Source organism: Mycteria americana, chromosome 2 (genome assembly GCF_035582795.1).
Source record: "Mycteria americana isolate JAX WOST 10 ecotype Jacksonville Zoo and Gardens chromosome 2, USCA_MyAme_1.0, whole genome shotgun sequence".
Taxonomy (NCBI): domain Eukaryota; kingdom Metazoa; phylum Chordata; class Aves; order Ciconiiformes; family Ciconiidae; genus Mycteria; species Mycteria americana.
The window spans coordinates 107478589-107501707 of NC_134366.1; the positions used below are offsets into that span (position 1 = coordinate 107478589).

The 23119-nt window shown below is 42.8% G+C and overlaps 1 protein-coding gene across 1 annotated transcript in view; it reads left to right on the forward strand.

The window, feature by feature from the left end:
• TMEFF1 (transmembrane protein with EGF like and two follistatin like domains 1) overlaps positions 1 to 23119 on the forward strand; it is a 125162-nt gene that overhangs the window by 65278 nt on the left and 36765 nt on the right. Inside the window, exons 2-4 of the mRNA XM_075494190.1 lie at positions 7501 to 7610; positions 12141 to 12270; positions 20670 to 20696. Of these exons, the coding sequence (XP_075350305.1) occupies positions 7501 to 7610; positions 12141 to 12270; positions 20670 to 20696 (267 nt within the window). The remainder of the gene's footprint in view (positions 1 to 7500; positions 7611 to 12140; positions 12271 to 20669; positions 20697 to 23119) is intronic.

The following is a 23119-nucleotide window of genomic DNA, read 5'->3' on the forward strand; positions in this document are numbered from 1 at the left end:
TTTAGGGAAATATTTCAAGCTTTATTCACTTGGATAGCATTCTCAAGAGCCAAAGTACAGCTTTTTTTTCTGCACAATTGAGTCTTAAATATTGCATCAAGACACAACAAAACAGGTTCTACTAGTCCTATAATACTGCTCAAGATTGTTTTGAAAACAGCAGATTTGCCATCAGCCACCCAAGGCATCCATTAATTGACCAATTAAAAAAAAGGTCTGAGAGTATCTTAATTCCATTAGACTACAGTTGTCTATGTTTTTTTAGGGTAAATTCATTTTAATGGGTTTGTTCCTTTTTTTTTCCATATAACCTCTAGGCTGTTCCAGTGAATTGTTTTCTTCTAATGCAAGTGTGAAAGAAAATGATACCATATCACAGAAAAGGCATTTAAATGAGTTTTAACTGTTTCAGTTTTTTAACACTACATTTGTTTCAGATTGTCCTGTGTTACATATTTTAATTTTCCTCTTTTTGGTCTCTGACTGCTTTTTTAAACAGCTCTTTTCCTCATTCTTATCTTTCCATTATCCATACTCTCCATCTTCTTAATTTCTTATAAATTGTTTCTTGCTAAAATGCCACCTCCAATCAGTGACAACAGCCATCGTCAGACGGGATGTGCAGTGTCTGAATGGCATCCTCCTTATCCCTGAATCATTTCCCGGTAGAGTTTGTCTTATTTTCTGTTTTCTTTTCTGAAAAATATACCTTTTCCTGTGAACAAGATAGTATAATCCATTCTGTCTTGCTTTGACTTGTCTGACATGAGCAAGTATTACTTATTTGGACAAGTAATTACTAACTTTGTCTGAGGGTTTTGTCTGCTCTCTTATTCCTCCCCCATAACCTCAGACAATTTCTGAGAAGAAATTCTGAGAAGATTCAACAGACATAAACTCTACAATGCAAATTATCATGATTTTCGTAATCCACAACTGCCGAAACAGATGGGGACAGCAAAAAGATACGGATAACCTAATGTAGAGACTGTTTATTAGTTACCAAATCAATGGTATTTTCAAGTTTTGTCAATGATACATATGTGTTTTGGAAGGTCATAGTTCTGAAGGCACCATGTTTTAGTAAGAGTTTGTGCCCTCACCGATGAAGCGAGAAACAACGCTCACCCCTTTGGTTGCAGCGCTAAAGCCAGGGATCCTCCTCGACCAAGGGACGGGTAGCAGTGGCTGCTCCCTCGCTGTCTGCTAGGATGAACTATCTTTCAGTGAAACACTTTATGAACATGAGATGAAGAAAAAGCAGGAGTAAATACTAGGTGTTTTCTTCAAATGGCATCGGTGGCAGGTGTCAAAGGAATGGATGCAAAGCCTGGGGGCTTCCTTTCCCCCGGAACTCTTTGTGTACATGTACACGTCTGAGCAGTACATGCTGGCTTGCTTTAAAATAAACCGTCTTCACCACACAGGCACAAAGCAGGTGGAACAACACTTCGCCTTCAGTATTTGGCATATGTTAGGTAAGGTTGACTCTTAGTTTTGCTTTTTGCTACAGAAGCAGAGCACAGAAGTTGTGGTAAGAGATGTCAGGTAACTGCTGGTGGATGTGGCAAACTGAAGCTGGTAGAAGATAAAAATATGCTTCTGTGTCCACCACGCAAACAATCTTTGCTTCCCATCTCCTGCAAAGAACCAAGACGTGTGTGTGTGTGTGTGTGTGTATCCACGTCCGTGTCCCTGTTTCACATTTCTACTGTACAAACTAGAAGTCCAACATATGGTTTCACTATCTTAAAAGAAGCCACAAAGTCTCCGGGAAAAAGGCTATTCTTAGCTTGTCTCACTGTTGGGGTAGCATAAGGCCAGTAAAGGGAATGCTCCTTCTCTGCCGGTGCTTGGTCATTGCTTCTTTGGTGGCTCTGCAAATGGACCCCCCTACTTCAGAGATTTTTTCCCTTTAAACTTCTTATTTCAACTTGCAAAGCAGAAACATGCTGTTTCTTGAATGTTGCTCTGATGTTTTGAAGGGGGCAGAGAAAATATAGTGGATAAGCTGTAAAGAAAGATTGGTTAAGGAGGGAAACTGGTGTAGTAGGTGTAGCTGGAACCAGTGGGGAGTTGAAGACCTGCAATAAAATAAATAGAAACAAGTCCTGTTGTACATGGCTGTAACTTGCATTTATCCGTGAGATTTGTACGCAGTGGCTGAAATGGGGAATAACTTACACTGCCTGACTTCAAACATATATGCCAGCACTTTGCTGGTGTCAGAACAAGTAGATCACACGCAGGGACTCCCAAAATTATGTCTCCTGTCCTCAGCCTGTGTGTAACAGCTCTGTAAGCATTTGCATGACTTACTGCAGGAATGGCTGTACTGGGTGCACTTTGAAAGAGCAATGGGATGGGGCCGAGCTTGTAGATTAAGACACCTAAATGTAAATGATTACGTGTTGATGTGTACATGTGAGCTAAGTGTCTGAGCCAATGTTAAAGCCACTGTAGGCGATGGTAATCTAAAGCGATTTAAGCAGTACCAGCTGGGATGCTCGTATGTCCGCATGGGACTGGTAGGATCTACGGAAGAGCTGTGGTGTTTTGTTCTGAGCTGGCAGCTGGAGGTGAGCAGAGGTATTGTAGGGGCATCCAAAATATCTTTTCTGCAGCAATTTTATTTACCTGTGATGTCACCCAAACTCACCTTCATGGTTCAAGCGGACAGGCGGTGCTTGGGAACAGCTAAGGGCATAGGACTGTCTCTGAGTGTCGTCTTTGTTGTGGGGCAAAGGGTGTGACTGGCAGGTGAAGTTTTAGTCAAGAGTTAGATTTAAGACACAGGTTATTACTGTACTTGTCATGCGAGCAGCTCAGCTTTATAATCCTTAAGGAAAAGGTTTTCTTTTTTGTTTTTTTTTTCCCCATTAAGTTCTCCAGTCATTCCCAAGTAATTTGCCAAAACCAGAACGATCACCAGCCAGAGAAGCCAATCCGGAGTCATAAGACTGACTCCCAAAATCGAGTAGGGTATAGGTTTTCTGCTCATCAGATTTTGACTCTTCTGTGGTGCTGAAAGCTCATCCAGTCATAATGCCACTATCTCCAGTATACTTTGTGGGCTCTCACACACCCTCACACAACATAATTTCTCCTCTGAGCCCTTTCCCAAGCCAGTGTTGACCCACTTCAGCTGTTCTTACAATTTGGGGGGTTCTTTTAACCCGTAGAGTAGCAGACCCTTTATGAACTTTCCCAGGTCTCTGCGTGTGTCTGTATATGACCTCCACGAGAGGTTGTACATCGTAATTTAAAGCTTGGCTTCACAAAGAACAAACCGTTTGGAGGACAGAAAAGCAGCAGTGAGGTGCCCCACACTGCTTTGCTTTTTCCCTCTAGTGAGAATGGTGCAAGCTGCTCCCTGTCTTGTACCAAACCCGTAGGTCAAGAGGAAGAGATGGGCAAGGGGTCCCGGCACCTCCCCAGGTTGGGGTCTTACCCATAGGAAACAGAAAACAGGCAGGCAGGCAGGCAGAGAGTTTTTTCCCAGGCACAGCTGAAATATTCAGGAGGGCCAAAGCTGGCAGCACTGCTACTAAACCCACCCGCTCACTTCCACGTGGGAAAGGTATTTTTTTGGTTCCTTATACCCGTTCATCATTACTACGTACTATTGCCAACCCCAGGAGAAACATGAGTTTTGAAAAAACAAATTGCTTACGAAGTGACCAGATTTGCCCGTCTTAGATTTTATTTTATTCTCGAGGTATCCAGATGGAAGCAACATGTTTGATGTACTTCAACCTACAAATTTGATTTCATCTTCAGGTTCAGCATTTTGACACGTGTAATTTAGCTTATAACGAGAGGTTCACGCCTCAGAGCAATGCATTTTGAGGTCACAGGCAAAAAGCCAATCTCCAGCTGCTTGTATCGAGCTGCACTTCAAATTCTCTGAAAGGCCTCAAAATGGAGAAGGCTTTCCTCATTTTTATTGATGTATCAAATTATCACAAGGTGAATTCATTTCAAAAGATGAAAAAAAAAAACCCCAAAGACCTTGATGTGGGTCTTTGCAGCCAAATTCCTGCAAGCTGCTCTGTGCCAGTCAGCCCTCACACCACCAGGAAGTGTACTGGCTGCACAGATACTAGCAAATCATTTTTAATACCTCATTTCAGGTCTTTAGAGATTAATTTTATCATAAATTTGGAAGCCTGATTTAATTGCGCTAATTATATTTTCTCCTGGGAGTTGATGGATTACTACTTACCATCTTCTCGCTGTACGTAATGAATCACACCAAGGCTTTCTCTTATTTATACCTGCTAAAGTCTAGGAAATGAGTTGCGATAGGCATTAAAGAAACATGTAAGAAATTACCCTAAACCATTTGCTACGTGTTCTTACTCCTTTCTTAGGTCTGTTCTCACATATGATGATAATGATTCTGTTCTTCTGGAAATAATTGCAGAAACTCCATTTTAACTCTCTCTCTGTGGGCAATCCACTGAAGGGAGAGCATATTTCAGACATGCGAGACATCCGCTGTTCCTCATCACATCGCCCTATTAACATCCCTTCTCATCTATTCATTTTCGAACCGAACGCTGTAGCTGTGGGAGTCATTATGGCCACCACACTCCTCTGTACTTGTGAGTCCATCAGATGCAATCGTGCGCGTGTCGGAGGCTCGGTTTCGTGGCTGCTGGAATTTGCCACTGAATGGAAGCAGGGATTAGGTGATGTCCTGTCACAGAATAAAGTTCATCTGTCACGTTCAAGTGCCAGTCACCAGGGTATCTCGTCTTTTGTACTGTTTTGGAAAATCACGTTGGCTCCTGGTCTCTGAATGACTTCCCCTGCTCGGCGTTCATCTCATGAGAAAAGGCTTATAATCAGTATTCATCATTTATGTGGAAAGGAAAACAGTCCACTCCTAAAATCAAGTAACCATTAAAACGGTGTGCTTTCTGTCATCTTAATTCCTCCTGTGGATTTTTAAAAAAAAAGAAGTCTCGGTTTCTTGAGGTGAGAGGGGCTTGCAAGGGCTGATTCCCCACCCCCATCTTCACGTCTCCTGTTACAGTTTTGTTCTGAAATCTTTCCCTTTCTCACTGGCTTTTGCAGCTAGAGCAATAGCTAAGTTAGGAACAAGTACATCTCTGGCTCAGCCTTGATGCTGAACTGCTAGCTGGGGACTCTTTCTGACCCCCGCTGCATCCCTCCCCTCCCGTGCAGCAAAGTGAGGTCCCTTGCCCCCGCCCTGGCCAAGAGGCTCCCTCCTGGGCGGTCGCGTGGCCTCGTCACATGGGGGGACACAGAGTTTGGGGGAAAGTCTGCGCTCAACTGCTGGGGCAGTTGGACATGGTGTAGACCCTCCGGATTGCAAGCACGAGCTGCAGCTGCCAGGGGGTTTCTTCTGCTGATTGGGGGTATCGGGTAGGATGCTGCGAAGCACCGAGTCCGGCGAGCTCGGCTGAGAGTTGAGAAGGAGGACCCAGGTCTCTTTAGTTTCCTGAGCTGATGAAAACAGGATTTTGAAAGCTGCTCACACTGTAATTTGTCTGTCTGGTTACTCCCCCTTATAAATTGCATTTTCTCAAATGCGATATCACCTAAAGGTGGATCCTTCTTTCAGGTACGACAATCATTTCCCCTTAATTAATCTTGATAGTTTGTTCATCTTCAGGGAACAGATCTTCCCGAGGAGAAAGAAAGGCACATTTCCTTCAGGAGCGAGTTATGAACACACTAAATTGAAAACCTGCGACGTTCTGTCACATTAACTCAGTCCCTACAACGCAGCAGTCGCGCTTGATAAATGGCGACATTAAGAATAACATTAGAGAACACGTGCACGGGGTTGTGATGGCAACCAGGATACCTAACTGCCCGGTCTGACACGCATTGCCCTCCTCATTTATGCCTTCGGGAATGATGGAAGTAGGGGGGGGGGGGGGGGGGAAATCAATATTTTTTCAATTTTTTTCTCACAGTTGACAAAATCTGTGGATTATAAGTGGACCTTCTGTCGAGCTATAATCCTGTAACTGTAGTGCTATGAAAAAATATGTAATTATGCTATATTAAATATAGAAGTATATGACCCATAGCATAATTTATTACACAAATTAGTATATAATTATATATTTATTTATATAAACTGTGTGTGTGGGTGTATAATGTTACGTAAACCCACAGAAGCAGTTTTCCAGGGTGTCTGTCACTGCCATACCGAAGTGCTGACACTGCTGTGAGCAGGAGGGTGACTGCCTATGTAAGACTGGAAGTGGCAGCGAGCATTATTTTCTTCTGCTTTTGACCTACCTTTCCCTGTTTCTGAATGGCTGGTATTCAGTGCTTTCTTTAAGCCAGTTATCTGGATAGGGCTTGCTTATTAAAAGTCGTGGACATTATTTTAAATCACACCGCTGTCAATGAATCTCTTTAGTGGGTCGTATTACTGTAGAGTCCTGGAGGTTTCTGACTCCAGCCGAAGCACAGACAGCTTCGAATTATATCCTTTGATATCAGTGCAGCTTTAAACAGTGGCAGGGGATTTTTCCAGAGCCCTTGGTGTTATTTTTACCTTTTCATTGCAATCGATAGTAACGGTATCGTTCCCACAGAGCCTGGCGAGGTCATGTAGCCAGGCTAACACTGACCACTTCCACTACCCCACCGCTGCCTTCTGTCGCTCTCTCTCCTGTATATAGTTCAAACCAAATACTTATTTCAAAAGCATATATTTATCCTCCTTTAAAACTACCCTTGGATGTGATGCCCAAAAAAGCTTGAAGCCATTTAAGCAACTTCTGTGTTGGAGCTATGGCCCGTGCAGTTGATGTGTACAGCCCCTTGGTTTCCCTCTTGCCGGCTGTGCCTCTGCTGCAGGCATACTGAGGCCGGAGCTGCATTTCTGCTCCATATTTTTATGCAGCAGCTAAGACACAGGGCTCTGGTTCATTACTGTGGCTCCCACAGTGCAAGCAAATTATAATAGTTTAAACACACTTTGGTTTATTTTTAGTCTGAAGGATAACAGTGTGGGCAAGGCGGAGACTGGAAAACTGGGAAGAGAAATTCTAATGTTTTAGCTTTTCTTCTTCTTCAGGACCTTTGGGGCGAGTAAGGCAAAAAGAGGTAGCGGGTGAGAAACACGGGCTATGGCTCGTGTAAAGGTCCTGGCTCCTGCTAGGCGTAATTTCTGCAGAGGAAGTTTTTGTACTGGGGCATCCCCGGCAGGGGGACATGGAAGGGAATTTGGGCAGTGTAAACACGCGCCTGCTCTGTATCTGTTTGCGTGGTGAAGCGGCGTTTAGCCACAGCCGCTGTGCCAACCAGGCAAAGCTGCCTCTGGGGAGCAGGACCTGCTTCTGGGAGCAGGACGGAGCTGACGCAGGGCAGCCCGGGAACGGCTCTGGCTTTTTCCTTTAATTTCCATATGGGGCTAAGGCAGCGCGGCAGGCTTTGAGGACAAGAGAGTCCCAGAATTACTCATCTTACAATTTCTTTTCTGTCTCCTTTTTCTATTTTTTTTCGCAGAGTTAAACGTAAGGGAATCCGACGTAAGAGTGTGTGATGAATCGTCATGTAAATACGGAGGAGTGTGCAAGGAAGAGGGCGACGGCGTGAAATGTGCGTGTCAGTTCCAGGTAAGGGCTGCTCACCTTTTTGTTCGCCATTTCCGACCAATCTTTCAGGTGTATTGAAGTATTTGTAGAATCACCGCTTTAAAAATTTTGCTCGTCAACAGGCTTATATAGTCTAACCATAGGCTCGTTTTTAATGGCACTGATTGGGATGGTGACTGAACTTCACCAGGGTGTGCTCAGGGAGCAAGTGGAGAGCGTAGCATCACGTTAGCTCCCCGCACGGTTTTGGTAAGTCAGCCAGCAGCACAGACCGACGTGGGGAAGAACGGAGGGCCACCATGTGCTGGGCACCCGTGGCCCCCGCGACCGGCACGAGCAGAGGTGGGGAGCACTGGGTGACACCCACCTTGCCTCATCCTGCCCCGAGACCCGAAACGGGAGGGGAGGTGACCAGGAGCAGCAGGGCATCCAAGCGCTGTCACACACACCAGGTGAAGCTTTATAATTTAAATGGAGTACTTATTATGGATTGCTTACTCTAATACCCAGTATTTGGAGGATTCTTCCCTGCTCTGCTGGTGGCCAAATGTGGTACATTAGACCCTGGAAGACCTTAAGGCATTTTGAAAATCAGATTATAACAGGATCACCAGTGATCATAAAGTTTATCAATGAAAATAGTGAATTATTCCCACTCGGGAAAAAAAAAAAAACGTATGGAAATTTGATTACAAAATATCCTCTGAACTTTTAAAAAGTAGTGAACAGCAAGTTCAATTTTCTTCGTTGGTTTTTGAGCCTTTAGTTTACAGTTTTTATAACTATCATGGCAATCCTTTCTCCCCTCCTGCCCCCTACTTTTTAAAGAAAAGAGAATACTGAAGTTCTTTGTTTTTACAATTTAGAGCCAGGACAAAGGTATGAAATATTATGAGACTCCTGGTAAAACTGGAAGAGGTGGCAGTGTTATCCACCAACCCTGGAGTGGGCTACCTTTCAGTGCTTTAAAAATAATCGTGTGTTCTGTTTCCAATAAATAATAAATCAAGGGGAACCAGAATAGCAACAGTGTATGTGATCTTACACTGGGTTTGGATTCCAGTGTTTCAGACCTGGCTTTTGATGTGTGTTGTTCGGGTGGGTACCTATGCCGAGGGCATCCTGCAGCTTAGGTCCCATAAGAACAATGGGATCCGACTGGCTTTTAAAGGGAGGAAAAATTCTCAGGAGAAGAGGTTTATTCATCAGCCTTCACTCTGTCTGTAACTCTTATTTATGAAAAATAATAATATCAAACCCCAGTAACGATTAAAAAAAAGAAAAAGAAGTTCAACCCTAGGCTAAGCAAAAGTTTCATTTATTTTCTGTAGGTGGTAAATTTTATGACTTCCTAATATCCAGGTCATGAGGACCAAAAAAGATACTTTTTCTTGAAGAACCCATTTTTAAAACTAATATTATTTTTAAGCTAATTATAAATTTACTTGTACATCTTGAAAAATTTAAGGAAAGAAGTCTTAAGGATGAGGAGAAGGTAGTGTATTTTTCAGACATAGCAGGTTGAATTCTTCCTCTAACTCTCAACCATAATTATCCGTCTGCAACTAGCACCACCAAAATATCCCAGGCAACAAACACCCAGCCCAAACTGTTAGGTTTTCTACGTGCAAGACTATCTGATAGCTAGGGAATTTTTTCTGCAGACATTGCAAGGCTTTGAAAAGGAATTAGAGAAATTTGTGTGCAGCGGTTCAGCTGAACGTGCGCTGAAAGGAAGAGGTGGGGATACCAGCTTGTTCTGCCTGAAGTGTGTCTCTCTGGGACAGAGCACGTGGACAAACGGACCCCGATCTGATCCAGCAAGGCATTTCTTATGCTCTTAAACCCACAGTTTTTAGAAAAATGCACTCTAGCAGAGAATTGCCTAATTAAAATGGTCTCGGGTCTGGGTGAGGATTTTCCTGCTGGAAGGGGACTGCCACCGGGTGTGAGGCTACAGCCCTGGCTGCCTGACAGCGGGGCGTTTTGGGGAACAGAGGGGCACAGCTATTTGCAGCCACCCCTGAACTAAGGCCAAGGCTGGCACAAACCATCCCTCAGATTCGGGAAAATGCATAGAGATTTCTGTTCCCTCCCAGGCATCACCACTCCATCCTCCTCCTCCTTATCTGGCATCCCCAGCCTGGCAGCATTTCTTAACTGTTTGGTCTTCTTTAAATATTGATGAGCTGTAGTTTTTCCTGCCAGGATCCCCTTTGGAGATGACTGGCTGCCAAATTTCAGCGTTGTCACTGAAACAGCTATAATGTCATGGCAGCAAGAGCTCTGCAAGCCGCGACCTCTCTGAACACCTTGTAGGCTTTCTCTGTCTTGCCAAGTCACCTAACATAAAGCAAGATACCCACGTTTGATTCCTCAGAATCAAATTTACAAATTAGACCATAGGAGAGGTGCTGAAGGATTCCGTTGGGCTCTGCTTGCAGTGACCTTAATGATATCCTGAGTTTCTGCAGGCCTAGTCAGGAAAAAGGATAACTCCCTTTCTATTACGGAGTTATAGAATGGAGGCAGGGGATAACACATATTCATCAAACTTTTGGAAAGGTCTTTTGCTGTAATTTGGATGATGTTTTACAAAACCTAAATTAAAAACTGATCAACACCTAATGAGTGTGTTATGGATCGGCAGGGGGAGGTGAGGTGAGAGCGAGCCAGCGTGGGGCTCTTTTTTGATCTCTATAAGAAAGGCTTGACAACAAATGGTTTAGTACGATAACTGCTTTAATAAGACAGAATAGGGAAAGGAATATAGATAGAGAGAAAACATCCCTTCAGATGCTGGGCGCCCCGCAATCACGCAGCATTGGATGGAGCCTGGAGGGATTTTCTCACGGGACGCTGTGCAGAGCAGATCCCATCCGTGGAGAGATGCTCTGCCTTTTTTGTCATTCGTGCTATTAGAGGATTTCCTCACAAGAATACAGCTCTACTCCTAAAGGATGTTTGCATGAGGACTGTACCAAATCACTAAAGGCTTACCAAACTGTAAAAAAGGAATCACTTTGCCTCTCATTTTCTATCCTCAGGACGGAAACCTGCAACTTTAAAACATCACACAGCAACTTTAAGATTGAATAGAGAATTATCTATCAGAAAGTATTGTTCCCCCCAAGAGTCGCCTCTTTCATTATTCCCTAGAAGTGACTGTTCGGTGTGAGATATGACAGCACTGATGGTTGTGGTTGAATGTCTGAGAGCTACACACTATGGGAAAGTATTACAAAACTGTTAGAAATAATTTTCAGAGCTGGCAGCATGATTTATTTCTGTCCATGCACGCTTAGTTCGTTCTCAGTTTGTCATCTATGGCAGGATGACAAAGGAGGAAGGATAATTCCCTTCAAAATTATGTTTTAAAAATTGAGTATTTTGAGGTTTGTGTATGCCAAAGCACAAAGAAACTGTTGTGGCAGAGACTGTCATTTGGAATTTGGAGAAGAAACTCTTGTCCTTTTGGGGCAGTTTAGCTTAACTAACGCTGCTATTTCTGTGTGAACTCCCACTGGTTGAACTATACCAGTTTAATCGCACACTTTATTTGGTTAAGAAATTTGGTGGCTAGTCTGTGTCTTTCTTCATTGCTTTTTTGTCGTTTGGGGTTTTTTGCCTTAGGGTTTTAAAGATGCAAAAGGTGTCTGGAATTACAGTTCCCACTGCAGCCCCAAACAGGGTGACGTCTCCTTTTCCACGCAGTGAAGTGGGGTTTGGATCCCCAGCTGAGCGGGGAGCGGCGCGGCACTCGCAGGCGTTAGGCGGATTGGCTGTCTCAGTGTGTTTCCCAGCGTTTTAATACACATTAAACATACAAGGGGTATACAAGCCATCTTGCTTACAATGTAAGAAAATAGCAAAATACAGGCTGCTCCTGCCAAAGCCATTCTGAATGATAAATTTTCCTTTCTCCCTTTCTTTTTATTAAATGTACCAATGCTACTGACTTTAAGCTCAAAATTTTTCGGTATAGTAATACAAAAGCATTATTATAGTTGTTGACCAAGTAAAACAGTCTCACGACGCTCATGAATTTAATGGGGATGGTGGTTGTTTTCCACCTCCCCTGAAAGATCCCTCTATGATCAAAAAATTAGCAAATCTCCCCTTAAGCAATGTTCACCTTAAATTTTCCTTTGCTCAGTTTCATCCCACTGTGCCTAGTCATACATTCTTGTATTATCTTGAAGAAGTTTTCTCCTTCCTCAGTGTGTTTATCCGTCAAATAATTCTAGATGCTTGTCATATTCCCTCTAGCCATTACTGAGTCCCACTATAGTTATTTTGTTCTTTTAATCTTTCCTACTGAATTCCTATGTTCAGCCCATACGGAGTTGGACTATTATTTCAGTGGGCTGAAAGGAATACATACAGTGATATTGAGAAACTAATATATTTTAAATCTTCCTTTAGTGAACAGGATTATAAGTTACTGCTAGTAATTCATATTTACACAACTATCTTCCTGTATATTAACATGCAGTTGAGATTAATTACGTAATTTTGTATGACTGAGTTACTTTATAATTTCTTCTTCAGTGTCACACAAACTATATTCCTGTTTGTGGATCGAATGGAGACACTTACCAAAATGAATGCTTCCTCAGGAGAGCTTCTTGCAAGCATCAGAAAGAGATAACAGTGGTATCAAGAGGACCTTGTTATTCTGGTATGTAAAACATCACTTTCTGTCACTAATGAATGAGGTTATATGGTTAGCTCTTGAGTTTTGCCCTTAATTCCAGAGAGTTTAATTTTCATGCTTTTCCTAGAATGAGATAATGTGGAAACCCCAAGTCCTCTTTAGTGATAGAATATAATTACAGAGAAGAAATCTGATATATCTTCTGATATGCTAAAAGGTTAATAAATAAAGATTAAAATTAGAAATACTTTATCTGAGAAAATAGTTTGTGAATGCTTCTGTTGTATGTATAGAGGAGCCTTGACATTCATCAAAAGGCATACGACAAATTTGGAACAGACTCCACATTAGTAATTTCTTTAGGACTCATTTTTGGGATGTACAGAATTAGTGTGACATCCAGCAAGTGACACCATCATCCTGACTGCCACTCTACCTGTATCCAAGGCATCATCTTTGACTAATTTCACTTTGGGTCATTACATTGAAGGTACGCACGACTCTTACAAAATCATTGTACCTCACATTTCTAATGGACTGCCCTTTTCTGTCTTTCCTCACACTTAAAACACAGATTTTCCACATGCTTAAAATACATGGGACAGGTTTTCACTGTCTTGACTATTGCAACATGCTCTTGGACACAGAAACTTTAGCCTTCACAGGTCTTCTGAACCTCCGGGCAGATTCAAAGCTGGTGAGACCAGACACGTGGCTGGCTTTCTCAGAATTAGTTTAAATGACTCGGTAGCATCAACAACTGCATTCTTTGGTACCTAAATAACACACAAAAAAATTTAAGTTGTGGGACATCCCTCATCTTTTGGTACACTATAGTTACTCGGATTAGCCTAAGTGAGGTTACATCTGTATGGCAGCCAAAAGCATGATTTACAGATCAGGTGCACACTCCTATCTAGCTTTACGTTATCTAGTCTAGTTATCGATGACAATTTAGAGGTAGCAGCCTGGAACTCCCTGGTACCTGCAACATCCTCTCTGGAAATTAGGGTAAATATTTGGGCAGTGTCCCTAGGCCAAGTTCCTTGCCGCTGCTGCCATTCCCAGAGCTACCTCATTTAAATGCAGCGTGGCTGTTTTCCACGAGCTGCTCTAATGCCTTTGACTGCAGCACAGACCTGTACTGAGATTTGGGGTTGCTTACCGAAGTCCAAAACGATCTATGACGTTGGTCCTAGATCTGAGGGAAACCTGCGTTTTGTGCCCAGCTCAGCTGCATAATTCCAGCACACCTCAGGCAGATGACTGGATCTACCTTCTTTCTCAATCTCCCACCTGTAAATTATCTCCAGACGCTGCAGAAATAGGAAAAAAATGCATTACAGTTTTGGAGCACTCACAGATTCCTGTAACACTCACAAAGTGCGAAGGTTTGAACTGAGAATGCATAAGTACATTTTTTTTTTTAAATTTCATGTCCAAAGTATTTTAAGAAACAGACTCACAACATGAAAGTTTCTTTCCCTCACTAAAACAAAATACTAGGATAATGTTTTGGGAACAACAAAAAAAGTGATTATTTTTATATGCGTTCTACCCTACTAAGAAAAAGACATTTCAAAATGAAAAATTGATTCTTCTCAGCCTCAGTTCGCTGGCAGCTAATTACTATGTTACTCAGCTAGTCTGAGATTTTTTTTTTAACCTCCCTCTCCTTTTCTAGAAGTCCTACATAAAACCCAGGAAACGCAGAACAATTTTTAGCACTTAGTGTAATAGATCAAGACATGCTGAGACACAATTGATCAGAAAGTACTGAGAACACCTTTCCAAAACTGAGGATGCAATTCAGGCTGCATACTGCCTTTACACTGGTCCAATTTAAAGCGCTTCAGCGGGGCTCTACCAGAACGGTACCTGCGACCCCGAGTGTCTGACATGCTCCGGCTGATGTGAAAATATTGGATGATAAAAGCCATCCTCTGGAACCTGTCCATGCTCTGGTTATCGAGAAGTCAATATATTTGTACTCTTGATCTGTAACACGTATATGTTGAGAATCAAATGCCCAAATTAAAAAAATCCTTTATAGGCCCCCATTCATTTTCAGTGAGTGCCTCTGAATTTGCTGTGAAAATGTTTTGTTCTGGGACGTCATTGGGAGCCAAGTATAGATTCACTGGTTTCCTATCAGAGTTTCGGTTTTTCAAAGCAAAGCTTCATCCTGGTGGGATGCACCCAAGACAATAGGATGAAATTCCCCCATAGCATTCTAACAACTATTTAATATTTAAAGTATGTCAGACTTCTGAATCTCATACAAGAATGAAATCCTTCCTGTTTGCTAGGGATTGATACCTTCTGAAGCTACAGCAGTGGAACAGACTATACTGAGCGATTTAGTCAGACCTATTTCTTGGCAGGTAACATTTTGATTAAATTTTTACAGTCATGGGTGATTTAACAGCATATTTATATATTTACTTCCTTTGTCCGAGTGCCGTCAGAGTTGCAAGATCCTAAAATAAGCAGTGTTTAAAAAAAAGAGTCAATGATAGGTGCTTAGGAATGAACAAAATGGAAGTTTTGACATTAAAAATGGTGGTTTAGAGACATGTAAGACAATGTATGGCTGGAGTTTTCAGGACTGCATATACAGGTCTTAACATTTTCAAAGCCCATTTTTCTATGAAGGGACATTGTCTTTTCATATATCTGGGTTTACAGAGGTGTTTATATGCTTAACTACCCCTGGCACAAGCTGTGGAAGATGAGGGTCTGTGGGTTTCAGCCAATGCCTGTAGCCCCATGTTGCAAAATACAGAGAAACTAGGAAAATGAGTAAAACGCAGCTTTAGCGTTCTCTTTCCCTAATACCTTCATATACCTTTGAGAAATGATGGCTCAAATCAAGCTATATACAATTTTCGCCTACACCTAGCCTGGCCTTTTGCATTCGTAAAGAAGCAATCACCCGCCCAGTGACTGGGTGGAGACGAACAGGGCTGCGAAGCCAGGTCCTTGCTGGTAGTACTTCCCATCTTCCACAGCTTCTCCTCCTTGCTCTGTGGGATTATGTTATGAAAAAGATTCCGAGTACTGTCCCAGCATTTTCCTTTTTTTTTTTTTTTTTTTTATTTCTCACCCTTATCAGTTCCCCGTTTGCGGTTCAGCCCACAGCCAAATGCAGAGGCGCAAATGCATCCAGCGGGGCATGGGGAGAGGGCAATACCTGTACCAGGACCCCTGCCAAACTCACAGCATCAGGGGTCTTGCTGCTGACCTGAAACCTCGATCAGTTCATAAAGGGTGACATTACACTGGAATGCATTCCTGTTATGCCATCCTCTACCCGAGGTTATCCCGAACTGGCTTGCGGAACAGATTTAAGAGACCAAGAAGAGAGGGCAGTCAGGGTGCTCAGAGCACTGAGGAGGGTTGTCACCAAGTCCCTTGATTTCTTCTGCCTCCTTTTGTTGGTGAATTTATTGTCTTTTGTTAGTGTAAATAAAATAAATTAATTTAGTAAATAAATAGACCTTTACGATTCATTTCTAAGAATGTGTGTTCCTGTTGGCCCGCACACAGAGCCAGGATTTTGACTGCTGTCAGATTTATATCGACAGATTTATATCGATTTATATACAAAACCACATAACGATGGAGTACTCCATATATTGTACATACAGATTCTCAGTGTATTGTATATATTTGGAAGGCACAGTCCGTTGCTTTTTCTATTGGGATTTCTAAAGTTTAAAAAAATTGCTATTTGCAGAACTAGAAGCAAACACTATGGGTCTGTTAGATTTAAGGAACGATTCTCAAGAGTGGCTTTAACTTAGTATTCTTCAGTCTGAAGTAATCAAACTCTTACCCTGAATTTGAATGCATAGGTTTTTACAGTAAATGTTATTTTTTGTGGGAGGCTTACAGTGCAGCATAATTAGATGCACACATTGTCCTGAAAAGAAATATAATAAGCTCAATTTAATCCTTTTGAGGGAGTTAAGGAAGACATTTAGGCAACACACTTCTAGATTAAGAAAGTGTGAAAATAACTCTTTATGCTCTTGTAAGAAAGCCATAACAAACCTGAAAACCTGCTATAAAAACACTCCTTGATTCTGAGAGCTGACCGAGACCCTTACTCCCAGAGTCAGTGCAGCGCGGGAGGAGGGTCTGCGGTAGCACAGCATCACCGTTCTGTCATTAGGCAATGTTTTGGAAGCAAAGAAATGGGCTTACCCAGACACATCTCATCAACACGTGCCAGGATTTAACATGCTGCACTTCTTCTTTTTGCATGCCGTAATTAAGCAGGAAATGGCTACCAGGATGACGTGATAGCAAACGCCTTTCCCCTGAAGATGTCAAGGCAACTAGACATTCCCTACACACAGCCTGGCAAGGTGGAGGTTAAAAGCCTACCTCCAGCAGCCAGAGGCCTTGCAGCTGCTGGCAATTAGGCTTGTCAGCATTCCTCCCCAAAAGCTCCTGCTGGCATATCAAAATCCAGGGTAATTGCTAGCAGGCAGCCCTGCTCCCGGAGGGTGGGGATGCAGACCCAGCAGGAGGAGGGCTGAGCGGTCGCTGCTGGGAGCGCAGGGTGGCAGGGCTGGCGTGCTCCTTCACAACCCGCTTCTGTGCTGCGGCCTGAGCCCCGCTCTGCTGCCAGCCGTGGGAAGTTGGAGCTTGCTTGGGTCTTTGCTCTGGCCGGTGGCGTGAAGTGGTCTGCGCTGATTTCAGATCTCTTCCAAAACACTGGCCGTTGCACCGCTGTTGCGAGATTTCAGGGGTCGGTGCCGCTGCAGGAGCTGACGGAGAATTGCACGGTGCTGAGGAAAGAGCAAAAGTTAAGCTCGCGCTGGGCAATGTAACAGCACTCTCGTTACTCTGTCTAGTGCTGACTGTAGATCAGGATGGTCTTCTTTGGCAATAAGTTCTGACGATTTTATCCAATCTTTACCTAGAGGTGCTCTTGTGTAGCCAGGGTTAAACTGCAGAAAGCTTGCCCTGTCCCACCATGGAGAGGGCCGCTTCGTTAGCTCTGTTAACCGGGAAATCCAGGCAGAATGTAGTTAGCTAACAGGGAACTATGACTTGAGATAGCAGCTGCCTTTTCTCTCTTCCAGTTCTGTTTCATGAGATAAGTAACTGAAGATAATTGAATAAAAGAGTCACATTATCCAGGACTTGCTCAGTGAAGTTTCTAGAGTGCTGGTGCGGGAAGACCAATTTCTGCTTAATGCAAAGAAGTGGCATGTACTGTCCTTGTACTAAAAAACCCACAGCTGTATCCCCAAAGCTTTAGGGGAAAATCCAGGACTTGGGTATAAAGAGTATAATAACTCTTGGGTGCCAAAGTTCAGAAGCTGGAAATCCCTTCTCAGCTGTCAGCTAAGTCTTGCAAGCCTTAAATTCCACAAAAACATCATTTTTTGGCTTTGTTTGTACAGTTTTACCTCTGATGTGTCAAGAGGTGTTTTGTTCTGCCTGTGACAGAATAGCTGCTGACCTGTTTCTTATGTAGACCTAAAAAAGGTGCAGCTATTTGCTATTTCTTTGCCTGCTTCTCTGTGAGCAGGATCGGATAGGTTTGCTCTGGAGGTGCCTGCTGGATCACCTGCCCCATGTGAATCAAGTGGAAGGGTCTGCTTGCTTAAAATTTGTCAGTGGACTGTTTGTCCTCCTGTTTGTACTTAGTCGTTTGGAGCTGTTGGCCTAAATGGGGAAGAGATGGGTTCAATTTTCATGCTAGTTTGAGTCAAAAGCCATCCCTCCTGAATGAGAGAGGCTGCAGGCTCTTTTGGGTTTGGAGAGTGTACTTTCTGCCTCTGCACCAAAGCAGACCCACGGTACAGAAATGGCTCCTGTTCAGAGAGAACCGAAAAAAAAAAAAAGGGATTCTCACTATAGCCTAGTGCTTACAGCGTTCAGATGCTTTGTCTGATCCAAGTGCTTCTTTATGTATTTTATCCAGATACTCCTTCATGGATAAAAGCAGCTCGCAGCAGAAGCCTGTACATTTGTGTATAAGCGTATTTTTATAAGTCTATTTGGAAAAGGGTGGCTTAAGTAAAGAGAGAATTCAGTCACTCACTCTCTAATTACTGACGTGTGGCTGGGGGGGATGCTATTTCTGTCCAGCTTCCTCACTTGTTTGAGCATCTTTCTTGCCAGGTCTTGGTGCCTGGAGACCACTTTTGGAAATCCTGAATTGGTTAAGGGCCTGAAAAGAGCAGGGCTGCTTGTCCAAGTAAGCTTGCAAAAAATGCTACTTTTTTAACCAGCAGCTGCTTGGGAAAATCTAGCCAAGACTCAGAAAAAAGCAGGAACGCCGGCTTAGTTTAGCCCAGTTACCCTGGAGACAAGCCTCCCCGCACAGCTCCCGGGCTCGGAGGGGAGGCACGAGCTCCCAGTGGAAAGTTGACAATGATGCAAAGTGTTAGAGAGGATGACACTCTTTTTTTATGATTTCTTGAGGTCTGAAAGCCCAGAGAAGCGGGATTTCCCATTACTAGGATGTCCTGCCAAGCAGAGACAGAGTTGCCTGGGGACTTCATGTATTTAAACCCAATGATCTGTAGAGACGGGTGGTCTGAGCACCACCTCTATCGCGTACAGCTCGTACTGTCTATGTGAAGGTACCTCCCCTGCCACACAGCATACACATCTTGGGGTACAACTGGAGCCCCTCATGCTGGAGCTGAGCGGCGTTTCTCACCTCGGGGCTGAACGTGCAGGGGAAAGCAGTCAGAGAGTGAGAGTAGGAAATAAAAACATGGAACAAGTCAAGTTTCTCTGAGACATTCTAGCCTTCGTTTTTTATATGAATTACATGTTGAACTTGTTTGTATGTCAGCCTTCTCTCCCCCAGAACAGCTTATGACACAATTTCACCACTACAAATAAGCCTATATACTTTCCTCATATAAGTAAATTATACTCCTTCAAATTTCTTAATGAAGCAATACCGCATCATAAGGCATATTTCTCAGTGACTCAACAGTGACATTTTATATGGGATTGTCCGCTTTGTCAGTAAAGTGGGTCTCTATCAATGGAACAAGAGCCCTTCTGTTTTTGCATTCATTTCTGTAAGGTCATAAGCTCAGTCTATTCGACATGAAATAGTGGCATAGGAGGAAAGAAAGGAAAATTTAGGCAGAGGTAAAAAAAGTCCCTATTCCTGATACTCTATGTGACAGGAGATTATTTTTAATGTGTGGAGTGACCCAGTAACGTGGAATTTCACACTTTCATCCACGCACTAGAGGGAATTATTCTTAGAAATATAGCTGCTTAAAGAAAAAGGGGGGAAGGGAACTGAGCAAACGGAGGGTTTGGTTTTTCCTCTGATGTGAACAACGAGCTCATACGTGGAAGTAAGAACCCCGCTCCTCTCTCTGTCTGGTCTCCTTCTTCTTTCGGATTTGGGGAAATAAATTCAGCTGCCTTCTCCATCACCAAAGCAGGCATGAAAGGAGAGGTGTGGGGCGGGCAGTGTGTGCTCTGCTCCTCTCCTCATCTTCCAGAGAAGCTGAGCTAACAGGGATGGGGAGGAATTCACTGGCAGTAATTGCCATCCCATTCTCTCCTCTCCACCTCCTTTGAGCAAGAAAGACCGAGGGAGGTTTGCAACTCAGAGTGTGTGTTTAAGGGCTTGTCTTTACCGCCGTGCTAGCTGAAGACACCGTGCAGAGCACTGCCCAGCGGGATGCACATCCCCATAAAAAATCCCTATCCGGCTCCATAATGCTCTGAAGTGGAGTTAGTTGGCCTGGGGTGGTGAGGAAGCTCAAGTCCTGCTGATGCTTGAACTGCTAATGCAAAGGGGATGCAGCCACAAGCTGTCACTCATCAGATGCTAATCCAGTCAGTCTGATGTTAATGAAATAACTATGCCATTAGAGCATCCTTATATGAAGTGATTGTCTCAGCTGAGAGGAGCTATTTTGTCGTTAGATGACTTAAGCCAACTTTACTTTGAGGACCAGTTGTCTTCTGGCGGTATTTCTGCAGTCAGGCGATTTATAAATTACTCCTTCATGTACCCCTCCCAGGGCCAGAGAGTGAAAAAAAGTAAAATAATCTACTTACCTTCGTAAGGAGATTCCTAAAACCAGACTCTGTACTCTTCATCTGTTTTGGGTTTAACAAGTTTGAGTCTCTAACGGTTGCAAAAAGGCTAAGAAAACAATTTAGTTTTCAGTATTGGATGATGCTGTTCCTTGAGTATAAAGATCTTGACAGGGAAGAGAGAATAGGGCACAGTAAGCATGGACAAACTGTATTAAAGGATGCCAGATTTTATGTGGGATGTTTGTTTTTACACCTGGCTCATGAAATGTAACACCTGTATTATGTTTTACAGGGACAAGTTCCTGAACAAACATCTGCTCCTGGAGCAATATTTTCATTTGCTTTCTTTTTTTTCTCCCCCTCTGTTTCTTTTTCAGATAACGGCTCTGGGTCAGGAGAAGGAGGTGAGTAACCAAACCCCAGTTACACTTGCTTTTCGTCTTTCTTTTTTACTATGTGCGTGTCAGCTTTATGTACGTGGTTGCTGTATACCACATAAATTAAGGAAAAATTATGACAACTTAAAAATCAGCTTTAACATTGCAGTGTTATCTGACCATCTCAGAACAGTATTTGCATAGGAATAGGTTGTAGTGTACTTTTGACCAATGTTGTTCTTTCAGATTTGACTTAGGTACTTTTTCATTTCTTGACTGCAATATAGTGTAATATTTAGATCCCTATTTCACCTGTATTTTGCTCCTGGAAATGTCCATTCACAATAAATTTCTTGCCTTCTTTTTTTCTTGCATTCATTTCCTTAGTGTCTACAATGTCTAGTTATTACTTTATCCTTGGTCAAACATGTTGCCTAAAATATGTAATGATTACAGTATGATATCTGTTTTTACCAAATATTTACATGTTTCTGTTTCTGTTCAAAGCTGTATATTCAAAGAGGGGATGTAGCACTACTGGTACCAGTAGAAGTGTTCCTACCTTTGAACATACCTTAACCTTCTTCCAAGGATTAAAAAAAAAAAAAAAAAAAAGTAATTTTATCTTAATTCTATCTTTGATACTACTAGCAAGAATACATATGGAATGAAAAATGTGAGATATATACAGACATGGAAAAGCCATTTTGCTTTTAGGCTTTGTTTGTATTAAGAAAGTGTTGCAGTTCATACTGATGGGACTGAGCTTTGAAATATCAGAAATCTTGTATAGCTACATGAAAATGTGCTTTTGTGGAAAACACTCAGTGGCATCACTGTGTGCCTAAACACAACAGAACTTTCCAAAAATCAGGAGCTAGCTCCCTCTTTTTTCATGTATGGAGTAAGGGGAGGCATTTCCCTCCCCTTTAGTAAGGTGCTGTCAGTAAATTCCTGGGCTGCTGCTAGCCCATGGCTGGTTTTGCCTTTGTTTCCTTTCGGAGCAGTGTCTGAAGGAACAATTTTCTCCTCAAACACTGCCTCTTCTTACCTTCACTGGTGATTTTTTTCTGAAGCTCTTCTTCCTGAGATTGCATCAGGCTCTTTCCCAGCTCTGTTTGCTTCTGCTTCCCCCTTCGTTACCCAGCCTGTTATTCCACTACAGCTGCTCCCTGCAAGCCGAGCGTTGCTTGCCTCCGTACTGCTATGCACTTCTTATAGGAGACAGATGACAGTAATTTAGTCCACGTCTGACTTTTATTTTTGGGACAGTTTTAGAAATGTTTGAATGCCGTTGGGAATTTTTTTTCAGTATTTCCCAATCGGATACAAAAATCCCTGTTAAAGTCCCTTGTAAATGTTACTGTGTTGGCCTGGAAGAGATTGGCAGCCGACTGGCAGATGTGGGCATTCTTTGGGTAATTTTATGAATAGTTTGGAGAAAAGTAGGACAGAACATTCTGCATTTTCTTGGTTAGGCTGCTCACTAAAGAGGTTCCAAGTTCGAATATACTCATTGCTTGATTTGGGGCAGGAGACTGAACCAGATCCACCGTCTCTTGGTGCGAGAGGTCCAAAATGGGTTTCCCTTGGTCACTGCTGTTGTTTTCGTTCTCACTTGAAATATTCATTGAGCCTGGGACAAAGGGAGTGGGAGGAAGGCGACAGCCTGGAGGTTGGGAGGATGCATGCTATAGAAAGGCTTTGTTAGCTGGAACTCAGCATGCCAATGAATTTTAATTATTTATGCAAAATAGAATGGCATCGGCTGAGGAGATTTGGTGGCTCCTCCACGCTACCTTGTCAGAGTGGTTAGTGCATTGTCTTGGGAGTCGGAATACGTAGGTTCAGTTCACTTCAGGCAGAAAGCATTGAATCTGGGTCCCTTGGCCCCAGGTGAGTATCTGCACTGCTGGGTGTTGAATAAAGAAGGGACAATGTACCCACTGCCTCCTCCAGTGATGTTAGCCCTTCGTTTGTCTGGCTTTCTTCCGAGCACCTTTGGGCCAACTGAAGTGTTCCTGCTTCTGTTCAGCATGAAAACAGTTGGGTTTAGTTCTTAATTTTAGACAGAAAAAATATTTTAAACAACCAGAAATTAAAAATCCTGCTTGGCACCTTTTTTTTCTTTGGATACATCTGGGCTATTTGCGACACACTGAATTAGTACTGTCCCGTCTACCTTCGTCACTAAACTGGGTGTTGGGTAATAGTTCTGCAGAACAGTTGGCTGGTCTTCAGCATGTTGAGTCATCTTCTGCATCTGAAAGCAAACCTTCAAAGGATGGAATCCACTGTTGCTTTGATTATTGAACTCTGCTCTGGCCAAAAACTCAACAACATTTTTGTACTCACAATATTTTTGTATCTGGAATTGGTTTTGTTCCATTTTTCAAGTAACTGTAAAAGTGTTACAAGCAGACATTAAAAATATCAAAGTTGTATTACAA